Source organism: Trematomus bernacchii, unplaced genomic scaffold (genome assembly GCF_902827165.1).
Source record: "Trematomus bernacchii unplaced genomic scaffold, fTreBer1.1, whole genome shotgun sequence".
Taxonomy (NCBI): Eukaryota; Metazoa; Chordata; class Actinopteri; order Perciformes; family Nototheniidae; genus Trematomus; species Trematomus bernacchii.
Window position 1 is genome coordinate 312892 of NW_022987709.1, and position 12453 is coordinate 325344.

Consider the following 12453-nt stretch of genomic DNA (forward strand, 5'->3'; position numbering starts at 1 on the left):
AGCACCCCCACATATCAAATCCCAATTTAACCCCTGTGTATATGTATATATGCATATCAGTAGTAGGAATTAATGCCATCTCATACAACTGAAACCATCCAGCAATTGAGAAGAGTTCAGATAAAGTTGAAGCCAAGAAGTGCATTACTGAACTCCAGTAAAGTATAGGTGCCATTGGATCTCCCTCTCCTTGGAAAGCATCTGGCTGCTATAATTGGACACTTCGCTGTCTGACAGGAGACCAGACCTGGCAATTAATGAAGCTGCTGTGGGATAACCAGGTAAATAGGCCATGAATGCTCTCTTATGTCTATGTATGATTCAAAGTGACATTTTGAGCAAGAGTCTATAAAACAAAAGTTGTTTTCCACTGGTTTCATCAATTCCCTATCACACCAGAATGTTATTAGACATGGGTTTAAGTTACAACTGAGTTGTGCACACGCTTCCATGTTTAGTTAAGGGTCCCTTTTTGTGCATAAACAATATTGCAAGTACGCACAAAAGGATGCAACTAACTAGCTCTTAGTGATTTGGTGCACTAGTGATGGGCATACCGTATGGCCTGTTAACGTTATTAAAGCAACTACCAATGTAAAAGCCACGAATGCTTTTTTTCAGAGCAGCAGTAAATGATTAGACAGAGTAACCCTTAACTCCATGGCTTAAAAGGACACGTGTGAATTACAACAGTGATGCAAGGCTGTTATGCTTGAATTACTATGTCATTACTGCAGTTTTGCGTTTCAACTGTTGACATAATGGCTCACAAGCTCCAAACTCATAAAGAACCCAATCGTACTTTAAAGCTATCAAACAACGTCTCTTAATAGAACATTGCTTTACATTATCGATCTTCCGAGGTCATTCATGTTAATGAGCTGCTCAAGTTAACGCTGACGTGCTCGTCTAGCTAGTTACATTTGCATTAACGTTAGCTGCAGTATGACAACCTTGGAGCCTCTCTAACGTTACACACAAATCCCAGATTAAGGATTTAAGTAGCTGGTTAGTGTGAGTGCTAGCCAACACGATATCAAATTAACTAGCTGACAGTTGCCAGCGACACATCAGAGTGAACGCTAGCTGCCGTCATGTCGGCTAACGTTGAACAACCATAAATAATGGACTGAAATCGAGACAAAGGGACAGTAATATAACGCCAAATGTTTAGCGAAAGCGTGTGCCTGTTGGTTGAATTGAGATAATCAGTAGCACAATCACTGTAGCATGGAATACTTGCTCCAAACCCCAAGCTAAAGCTAGTTAGCAAACTTGCTAAAAACTTTGACTGTGGTGTGTGCGCGACTGTGACACGTAGCTCCTCGGCTAACATGTAGCTTGGCTCACCAAAAGCCCTGCACACAACTTCAAGCTGTGCTTTAGCCAGCTATAATGACATTAGGCTATCGGTGGTTTGAAAATAAAACCATGAAATAAATCGGCCACACTCAAACCCTGGGCTCGTATCATTTTAATATAAATGAGCCAGCGTTAACACGGCCGTAAAAAGTACAAGTTGAACTGTAGCATTAGCTAGCGAGCTCCGGTTAGCTTACAGTCTGCTCTACTAGCTCGCTAAGTCCACGTAGGCATACAGCTGAGCAGGGAGAAATGACACGGAGTCAGGCCAGAACATACTGTAACGCTCCAGGTTTACCAACAAACTAGCTCTCCGACAAGTAGCAGTCGGCTATGTAGAAGACACGTAGAGGTCATATGTAAGGGCATTGCAGTCATATTCAGTAGAAAACTGTGAATTACTTACTTATTTGTATGTTCTCGTCTGCCCTGAAGGTGCAGAAGCTGAGATGAAATTCCACTGGCGAGAAGGTGGGATTGAAGCCTGACGGATATATACCAGAGCCGCCCACCAATCATATCATCCAACGTCACGTCAAAGAGTCCGATTACAAAAAACTTCTTCTCGTTTCCGAGCCTCACCGACTCTTGGACAACTTCTGCACTTTGATTAGATTACGTTTTAACATAGATTGCAAGATAACATGTGGTTAATGGTGTATTGCCACAATGCAAATGTGGTCTAAATCAATCAGTGTTGGAAGTAGTATTCAAATATTTTATTTAAGTAAAGGGCCTTGTAAAAGTCCTGCATTCAATATCGTTCTTAAATCAATTGAATTTATTTTAATTATCTCATTTAATTTAATTTCCATCTTTATTTCGAACAGATTAAAAAAACAAATAAAAAAAAACAAATGTGAAAAACAGAATACTGTATTCTAACTATTCTGTTTTTCACATTTATTTATTTTTATTTGTATAATAATAATCATAATAATCATAATAATATTTATATATTCAACAAAAATATTCATAATGATATTTATATATTCAACTAAAATGTTCATATTAATATTTATATATTCAACAAAAATATTAATAATAAATCGAAAGGGAGCAGGAGGAAGCAGATATTAATTCCCACCCCTTACTTACTGCTGATCAATGATTATCCTTTAAATCATTTCTGCAAGTTATTCCTACTTACATATTTACATTTATACATACATTTACAATCATTTCTCATCTATCTAAAGTATTTTTTATGCAAAATGACTCAATTAAAGGTGGGGTAGGTAAATTTGAGAAACCGGCTCGAGATCGCTAGAATTTGGAAATACACAACCGGAGAAAATCTGCCACTTCCTTATAGAGCCCCTCCTCCAACACACACGAACGCGCACATGACCAATGAGGGCACGAGATAAGTTTGTGCACAGATGGAAGGCTGACAGGCAGGTAGGCCATCCAGTTATTTTAGCCTGGCCGGCTAAAATGATTGGTCGTACTTTTTACAGTATTACGGCTTCCACAGATGACATTTTTTTATGGATTTTTTCATTAATCTTAAAATATTCATTGCTATCGGGATGTTAAGAGCATTCCATGGAATATAACAAAAAGTGTATCTCGAGCCGGTTTCTCAAACTTACCTACCCCACCTTTAAAAGGATTTAGTTAGTTTAATTGTCAAGTTAGAATTTTGTTTGTAAACAATTGTGTATACTGTTGGATTGATCCATACCAATATATATATATATATATATATATATATATATATATATATATATATATATATATATATATATATATATATGTATTACTTCTATATACTATATTAATATATACTATACTATTATTAATGTATGAAATCTTGATGTGAAAATATGTAACTATCATTTACAGCTGTCAGATAAATGTAATATAGTAAAGTCTTGTTCCCTCATATACTCAGCTACTACTTCTATGGAAGTATAATGTACCATCAAATGAAAGTGAAACCTTCTTACATCCCACCTCTAGTTAAAATCACATATAGAGGAGAGTACACAATTCATACACAAAAAAGGCAAGATGGCAAGTTTCAGTTTATAATTGATCACACATTTCATTATGGGATGATTTCAAATGTATTTTCTGACTTTAGTGGGTTGAAACACATAATGAGTCAAAAGACAAACATTCTCCACTGCAATCCATTTTAAGATTAGTAATCCAAGCTAACAATGTTGTTTGCAGTAAATGTGCACATTCCAAACAACATTATTTGAAGACAACCACATGTGCAGAAATACATGTATTTCCCCAACAGTTCAGAAAGGCTACATTCTCAGGTCCTTAGAACAAACCTAGTTTGTTAAAATGCTATTATTACATTATTGTTATTGTGTCCATTGCCAACAAAAGCGTTTTCTAAGTCACAAAGGTGAATACATGGGCTGATTATTGAACAGGCCTACCAGGCACAGTCCCAGGAGTCCAAAGTGTCTTCCCCTGCAAAATGTCAATCGAAGAGACACGTAGGTATTAACCAGGAAAGCATTCAAAATGACCACAAAGATAGATACAATTACTAAAAAGCAGACACAGAAAGACAACAAAGACACAGAATGCAGAGACACAAAGACATGGAAAAGGGAGATACTATGTGGTGAAAAACACTCTTGGTGTTTCCCACCTCACAACAGACTTTACTGTGTCCACCTATCTTAATGAACCCACAGCAGTGTGTGAGCTGTCAGCCTGTACTACTGGACCTGAGTGAAAAAAGGGGGAAATCAACCAAAGAGAATAGGAAAATATCAAATGGAAGCAACAAAGTGCAGACAGAATGCCAACCATGAAACATTAGTTACTTCAAAACAATATGTCCATGAGACATAATTAGGTTTTAGGTGAGCATCATGATCAACTGGCATTTATCAGATTTTGCTAATCTTTGATGAAAATGTCTCACTTTTTCCTGACATGTTATAGACCTTTTATATACATAATCAATTGATCTTGAAAAAAAAGTAAAGAGTAATAGAAAATGGATGGTTGTTGCAGCCCTACAGTATATAATGATATGCCAGATTGCGCCGTGCTAGGTGGCAGCCTGTTGCAGCTGCTCCCTATGTGTTTATTGATGATTAGTATACAATAAAGTATATCTATCTTTCTATCTTGAATACGTTCTAACATGTTCTGTTTTGTTGCATTGCTTTCTTTCAATTACTATATTATTATATTTCTGCATGTAATCTGAAAATATCATTTTGTCACCCGTAACCAAGAAGGTGAAATGTAAGTTTGTAGTTTGATAAAAATGAACACCCTTGATTTTTAATCAGATAAAATCCTATACATAAAAGATGACATAAAAGATCCACATTTTTTAAGCACCAAAAAACATAAATATATTCTCATAAAGTTATTCTTTTGACATTTATTTTATTATTATCAATGTGTTCATTATTATTATTATTATTATTTACTTGCTCTCCTTTTCCTAACGTTGTATAACTTTTAGGCTGTTTTACATTTTTGTCTACCAATTTTTTGTTTTGTTCTTGTAGAGTTATTTGTGACTGAAAGAAATATGTATGTAGGTTAACATTTAAAGTCCATTATAGTTGTTTTTGTAAGGATGTCATCTAATATGAAGGAGCCTACAATGCAACTTAGTTCTTTATTTAGAGGGAACAGTAGGGGGAGCTCCATTACAGTGTCAGACTCTTTTCTTTTATGGTCCTATTAAATCAGACCGACTTGTTTACAAAACAAACTGCAGTGCAAACTGCAAATGATTCATGGATTTAACTTTAAACTCTGAAGCGTTTAGCGACGCATACTTGGGAGTGGGATCGTCTCGTGAGTGACGCGCACGCACGCACGCACACACGCACGCACGCACGCACGCACGCACACACACACACACACACACACACACACACACACACACACACACACAGTTACTTAATATGCACAGAGACGTGTGACTAATGGAGGGTACAAAAAAAACAAACATATCATATCATACTATTATTACACATATACACAATAAACATAATATGTATCTCGGGTCATGCTTTAGCCCAAACTTAAATAAATGCTGTTTAGCTTTGTGAGTCAAATCAGATTACACATTTATCAGATACAACAATCGTTTTATTTCCTCAGGGTGAGGAACAACCATCAGCCTACAGATTAAGCCACGAGACCATACACTTTTTAAACTTGCTACGAGGCCTTTTTTTAAAGTCCACAACCTGTTATTTTGTCCACATTACTGTCCATCCATCCAGGCTATTTAAAGTAAAGTAAGGTAAATCTCCGCTCTCAGCCTACAATCCTTCGCCACATTTGGACCAATGGCAGAACGAGGGGACTGCTTTAGCCAATGACAGAGCAGTCTGTGAACGCACTCCGTTGGACGACGACGACCATGGACGGGGATAATGTCCTTTTCAGTCTAGCAAACTTTTAACAAAATTGTTTCGACACGGGCAAAACGGTAAGTCTGATGCTTCTTTATTGGCATACTATCACATTAAGATACTGCAGTGTGACGACTTTTTCGGAGACAAGAACTCGGCAACGATATTTTAATGCTTACTGCCGCTTTCGTCGGTAAACTAACGTTAGTTTCCACTGAGCTCCATTTCACCGAAAGTAAAATAAACCTTACCCAAAACCTGTTTTGAGTTATATGTGGTTCGTTAACGTAATGGTATCCCGCTTAAAAATGTTGGTATGTGTAACATTTGAGTCTTGCTGGCCGATTTTGGCCACATGCAACGCCTAACAATTCGCACTCGTTCCGTCGTCCTTTCTTTTAGTGCTTTCAGGTCGTAAACTATCTAAAAGATAGTTTCCACCTACACTCTGGCTGCATGGAGGACATGTGTATGTTATCTATGTCTGAGATATGTCAGTTTCTGTGTGTTACACGCAGAGGTGGGAAGTAACCAAGGTTCTTCTTCTAAATACATTGATTTACTCAAATACTGTAGTTAAGTACAATTTTGAGGTACTTGTACTTTACTTGAGTATTTCCATTTTAAGCAACTTTATACTTCTACTCCATTAAATTTAAAATGTTACTCCTACATTTATTGAATAGCTTTATCTTCTTTTAACAAACTGCATCTCTAAAAATGAAACCAGTAGAGTTAAATTATTTAAATATTTTACAAAAAGTCCTTCAGAACTTTGTGTGTCTACAACAGTAAAATGCTACTTGATGCAACAATAGTATCTAGAAATGTCACGTATATAATTATAATTATATACACACATTAGGCAATTGTTCTGCACTATTACTTTTTTTTACATTTGTCTGATAACACTTTTGTACTGATACTTAAAGGTGGGGTAGGTAATTTTGGAGAAACCAGCTCGAGTGCGCTAGAATTTGAAAATACACAGCTGGAAAAAATCTGCCACTTTCTTACAGAGCCCCTCCTCCAGGGGCGGCGGGTACTGTAGGCTAGGGAAGGCTAAGGCGTTGTGCACACGGGAACGTTTGCGTTTATGCACAGTATGCATATTCAAAAAAGTCTTCCGTTCACATGCATTCGTTTCATTTAACGTGTCTGTTCAAACGAGACCGCTGGAAACGCTGTAGTACATATGCCGGGACTGTAAGTGGCGCTGTAACTTCCGCCACAAAATACACCAAAAGCAGCGAAGAAGACTCCGGAGCAGCCCCGCAGCAATGTTGCCATGGCTACCCTTCTGTTTATGCCCCGCGGTGGATTTAGCAACATGTAGTTCATGTAATTCTCCATGTCCACTTGTTGCTGATGGTTGTGGTAGAGGAGCTGTAGATTTTGCACTAATATCTGTAGCATGGTCAGTAGCAGTAGCACTAGCAGTAGCTACTGACAGGAGGAAGTGTGTGTGTGGCGATTGCTGGTATTCAGCGGGATATAGTAATTTCCTCAGCATGTAAATATATGGATAAATGCAACGGGGAAGTTAACTGAAAGAAACCGAATCTGTGGATATTGCATCTACCGACCAAGAAGCACGTCTCCGTGGAGAGGACGGCTCAGAAAGAGAGAGATATTCTCTACAAACACCGGGTGAGATCGCTCCTCTGGGACACGCCGGTCCTCGGGTTTCCTTTTTTTGTGTGGATTATAGCCTGAATAGGCCTACAAACATTTCTCTTTTTGCCGCCGACGGGCGCAGGAGCAATGAACAATAATGGCCTGGATTAGGCAGTAAAGACAATGTTGGTGTATCGCAGAGCGGACTGTTTAACTTTGTTTGTGTTGTTTGGCTGGAAAATTGTCAATATAATGGATCAATGCATGAAATCTGACTCTGTTTATTTTGTTTAAGGAGTATATTGGGCGTTAACAATTCTGGTTTGCCTTTTTTATAATATTATTTCATTCAAGAACCCCTTGTGCGTTTAATTAACACAGCTATTTTTGATAGTTGATCGTTACAGATGGCTACTGGCCATGCTACAGCAGTGAGCAGGAGAGGTGGGGAGAGGTGGGGCTATCGTTATTTTTTCAGGAAATATTCGTATAGAGGTGATTACACGGACTCGGTTGACCCCCCAGAGCGTTTTGTTTGCAAATCTATCCACCTTGGGACCCGTTATCGTTTGTGGGGTCCGTTTCTATCTGCCTCGTGTAAATAATAGGGCTATACGCACGCAAAACTATGCAGATACAAGCAGTTTTGTCCTCGTGTAAACGGCGCCTAAGCCTTCCCAAATATTTGTGTCACTGCATCCTGGTAAAATAAATATATAATGTTTGTGTCTTTGACATTAGCGCTGCTATGCAGCCACCTGTGCCCTGTACTACGAAGCCAGTTCAGCATACCCTGGATATGTTTAGTTATCTTAACTAACCCTAACAGACGAGATCTCGCTAAGCGGTCCTATGACGCTGGTTATCAACTTGGTAAATAAAGCCAGGGTTTCTCTCTCCAGCTGAGAGCGTGTTCACGTGAAAGGGGCGGGGTTAGCTACATTTGACCAATCACAAACGGGGACAAGTGTACAAGTGTACTGACAGCGCAGCATCATACTTCATTAATGAAAAGTAAACTAATATTAGACAAATATGAACTTTAAACATCCATGATTTAAACATATAATCCAGGATACAAGCCACATAGTTGCACCTGCAAGGTGAATATAGAACTGGTTAAAAAATAAATAAATGTTACCGAGTGTTTGAAAGTGTACAACAGTTTTATGATATCACTGCCCCGTCTAAAACACGAGTGGATCTGACTTTAATTACATTTGACTCGAGTGTTTCGTCAACTTAATGGGTTGCTTAAAATAATACGTCTGCATACAGTATGTGACAATGTAAGTGTTGCACGGCCAGATACGGCTCAAGAAGCTGACTCAGATAAGGAAACATATGATATATTATGATATTATATGATCGATGATCTGATTGATGATGTGATATGATATGAATGATAAGTGCGACACGTCTGCGTCTTCTCTGCATACGGCAGTTTAAACTATTTCCTTTATCCTGTAATATGACTTGATAGATATAAACTCCGCACACTGAGCTCTGATTGGTCAGCAGGCGGTGCTTTCATTGAGTTGATCTCTTTTCTATAGACGCCGGAGGCGGGCAGCGTCCGGTTAAAAAAAGTTATTTAGCCTTCCCAAACCTGAGACTCACGCGCCGCCTATGCCCTCCTCCAACACACACGAACGTGCATATGACCAATGAGGGCACGAGATAAGTTTGTGCACAGATGGAAGGCAGGTAGGCCATCCAGTTATTTTAGCCGGGCCGGCTAAAATGATTGGTCGTGCTTTTTACAGCGCTACGGCTTCCACAGATGAATTTTTTTTATGGATTTTTTGTCAAACCACTTAAGATATTCATTGCTATCGGGATGTTAAGAGCATTCCATGAAATATAACAAAAAGTGTATCTCGAGCCGGTTTCTCAAACTTACCTACCCCACCTTTAAGTAAGATTATGAATGCAGGACTTTTACTCATAATGAAGTATTTTGACAGTGGGTGTATCTCAATCGCGAGTAAAGCTGCTTCAGTGCCACTATTTCAAGCATACTACGTCATCGAGTGCCGCCGAAGTACTGTTCCAATCTCCATTATACTTGGAAATCTACCGAGCCCGGCGTACTCCGTTTGGAGAAATATCGAGTCTGCACATGAGTAGACTTCGCGGTCTTAAAATCCCCACAATGCTTTGCGCACGGACCAATTTCCCCAAATCTGTGGCGGAAGATGTAAGGCGGGGCCTCTCATATGACGCACACCTGCACACTTGCTAGCGTGTTCCACACTTCGTTTTCCGAATGCCAGGAAGTATTCTTGACTCGCTTCTGAAGCAAGATGCTCGGCAGACATGTGCTACCAAGCAAGCGTACTCGCGATTGAGAAACACCCACAGTATTGGTACTTTTACTCAAGTAAAGCATCTGAATACTTCTTCCCCTGCTGGTTAAACGTATCCGGAATGAGCCTGACATATGTACAAACAGCTTCAGACAGCCACACTACTTTTTTGGAATGAAACCAGTCATCAACCGAAGTCAGCCAGATTTACCCTCCCCAAAGTTCACTCACTACAAAATGTTTGTTATTTTTTCCAAACCTTAATAATAATTTCTGTCTTCTCTGTATTTGCAGGAGTGAGAGAGGTGAGGGAGCTGCTCTGAGCAGTAATGGGGGATATTGAGGGTTCATACCGGGCCCTGCAGACCCCAGGCATAAGGCTGGGAGCCCAGTTCAATGCTGGTATCAGCACCTTGGAACCGGGCCAAAGCCTCAGTGGGAACATGCTCAGCGGGAGCAAAAGCCATGGGCGAGGACTACAAATCCGGGTGCAGGGGCTGGACGACTCCCAGGAGTTCTTTGATATTGACGTAAGTTTCTCCAACAGTTGTACAGTCTCATTTGGTTTCTTTCATGCTCTTTTATTTACACAGTGATAAGTCTGCAGTTTGTTAACACAGCAGGTTACTTCTGATCTGACCTTATCGTCCTGCTGGGCTAGCCTGGGTGCGTGTGGCTTGGTGACAGCTGCCACATGGCTTTGGTGCGGAAATCCCTTCCTTCTTAAGACTTCCTATTCGGGTAACTTGGTGCATCTCACCAGAGGCCTTTTTTTGTTTATTGGCTCTGATTTCGGTAGTAGTAATAGTAGTATAGTAGTTTAGTACTTTCTGTTCCTTAGCCAACAAGGTGGTAAAAACACATGGCCATCCACGGCTAAGGCTTGAACATGTTCAGTCTCTGTTCAATGGAAACATTCATTTTGAATCATCAACCTTTCTATTCCTAAGTGCTGGAGAAGCCTCACAATGACAAATGTTGTGGCAGACAGATCAGTGTTTCCTAAATGGGATTTTTCTTGCTCTGCAACCACAGCAACTCAAATTTATATACATTTCAAAGCAATACAGTGCTAGGTACTTGCACTGAATTTAGTGTAAGTAGAGCTATAATTTATCACAGGTGAATCTGTATCCAAGGTCGATAGCGTTGTCCTCGTAATCACTCTACAGAGAAGTGTATTTTTCTGACTGGCTTTTTGTTTTTGTTTGAGCACATTTTCAGATCTACATTGTAAAGTGCTTTCTCGTGTTGACTAGGCCAGTTACGCTGGAGTCATTCAGAAGGCAAATAGGAAGCAATAAGGAAGCCACCATATCATAGCAAGTTTCCTGTTTTTTCTGTGCATGTGGAGTGGGGATATCACAGGGGAGTCTCCGCAAAAATTAGACCCCCAAGGCAATGGCTTGTGGGCTGATTTTGTAAGAATAGTTAAGGGTATTGTATTGTCAATACTATGTCCTTAATCCTTGTGTAGGCACAACAGTAAGGCTTCTGGCAGATGTAGTTAGGGGGCACTGCTGAGACAGACATTTCATAATCTTATGCACCATATGTTGTCCCACAGTCTTAAGCTAAAAGAATGTGACGGACACAAGTTTATTTGGATCCTTTGATGCTCAGTCAAGAGGAAATATGTTTTTGTTCAGTTTTATGAAGAAATGTTGTTTTATATTTGATAACTAAACTGGGCCTGGTCAAAGTGAGCTATGGATATGGTGTTGATATGAGGTGACAGAAATACATGGCTGCAAAGGGGGAATGACGGCAATCCTGTTGTCAAGCAGACTGCACTTTGTCAAGAACAAGATGGCCTCTGAGAAGCTCTGTTGTTCACCACCACGGCCCAACATTGCCTAATGTTGCTGTTCATTCATATGAGTCGTGGGCTGATGTGAGTAACGTGTTGATGTCTATGCACACAGAGTGGCTGCAGAGATGTACATCCACTACATGATCCATTTCATTTTCACTTAAACATCTCCCTGTGTGCTATATCATTTATTTTAAAGTGGACCTATCATGCTATATTTGAATAATATAGTGTAGGACCATACCTATATAAGGCATATTTATACTTTTTTTTTTTTTTAAATACCAAACAGATCATGCATTTTAGCCATGCCTCATTTCGCTCAATTTGAAAAATGTTAGCTCTGTTTTTGCAAGGGCTGATTCTGTGAGAACAGCACCATCTACAGGCCTGGCATATGTACTACAGCGTCTCCAGCGCTTTCCAATGGCCGTGGCTGTCTCCTCCTGATTGGTGGAGTTGGCCCAATAGCTGTAGCGCCACCGTCCTGACGTCAGGACAGTGTTCAAATCTGGATCAGTTTTTATCAGATCCGTTGCAGCCCCTTTTTTTAGAGATTTGGGTATGGAGGAAAATAGAGAGGGTTGTGTTTTCTGACACTTGGTGAGTTCCCTGGAACACCGGGGACACATATTCATGTATAAAAGACGTGCATTTTGCATGATAGGTCCCCTTTAAGTAAATGTGACTTAAAAAAAAAAGAATGAAGAACCATAACTTTTCCTACATTGTTATTTTTCCTCATGCATACTGTATGTAAAAATAGATACAAAATTGCAGTGTTAAATGCTTGAAATAGTTTTGGCCTTAAAGCAAGCAACTGCCTCCCTTCATTGTGGCAGTTTTATTGCCCTGCTGCCTTTATACATTTATATAAAGACGTTATCATCTGCCAATACCTGCCACTCTAACTATATATTGTGCACAAATACAGCAGTGTCAAAAATGTGTTGCCAGGGTTGTCACAAAGAAAGTTTGGAAAATAATTTAT

The 12453-nt window shown here is 39.5% G+C and overlaps 2 protein-coding genes across 5 annotated transcripts in view; one reads left to right on the forward strand and one right to left on the reverse strand.

The window, feature by feature from the left end:
• Positions 1–1882, reverse strand: part of hdlbpa (high density lipoprotein binding protein a) — a 38968-nt gene extending 37086 nt beyond the window's left edge. For 2 of the 3 annotated variants that reach the window (XM_034140872.1, XM_034140873.1), the window contains exon 1: positions 1769–1882. The gene's annotated coding sequence lies outside the window, so the exon portion shown is untranslated. The remainder of the gene's footprint in view (positions 1–1768) is intronic. The other variant, XM_034140871.1, reaches the window with a different exon arrangement.
• Positions 1883–5614: 3732 nt separating this feature from the next.
• Positions 5615–12453, forward strand: part of farp2 (FERM, RhoGEF and pleckstrin domain protein 2) — a 44969-nt gene continuing 38130 nt past the window's right edge. For both annotated transcript variants that reach the window (XM_034140874.1, XM_034140875.1), the window contains exons 1-2: positions 5615–5800; positions 9944–10179. In XM_034140874.1, coding sequence (XP_033996765.1) covers positions 9979–10179 — 201 coding nt within the window. In that variant the 5' untranslated portion in view covers positions 5615–5800; positions 9944–9978. The remainder of the gene's footprint in view (positions 5801–9943; positions 10180–12453) is intronic.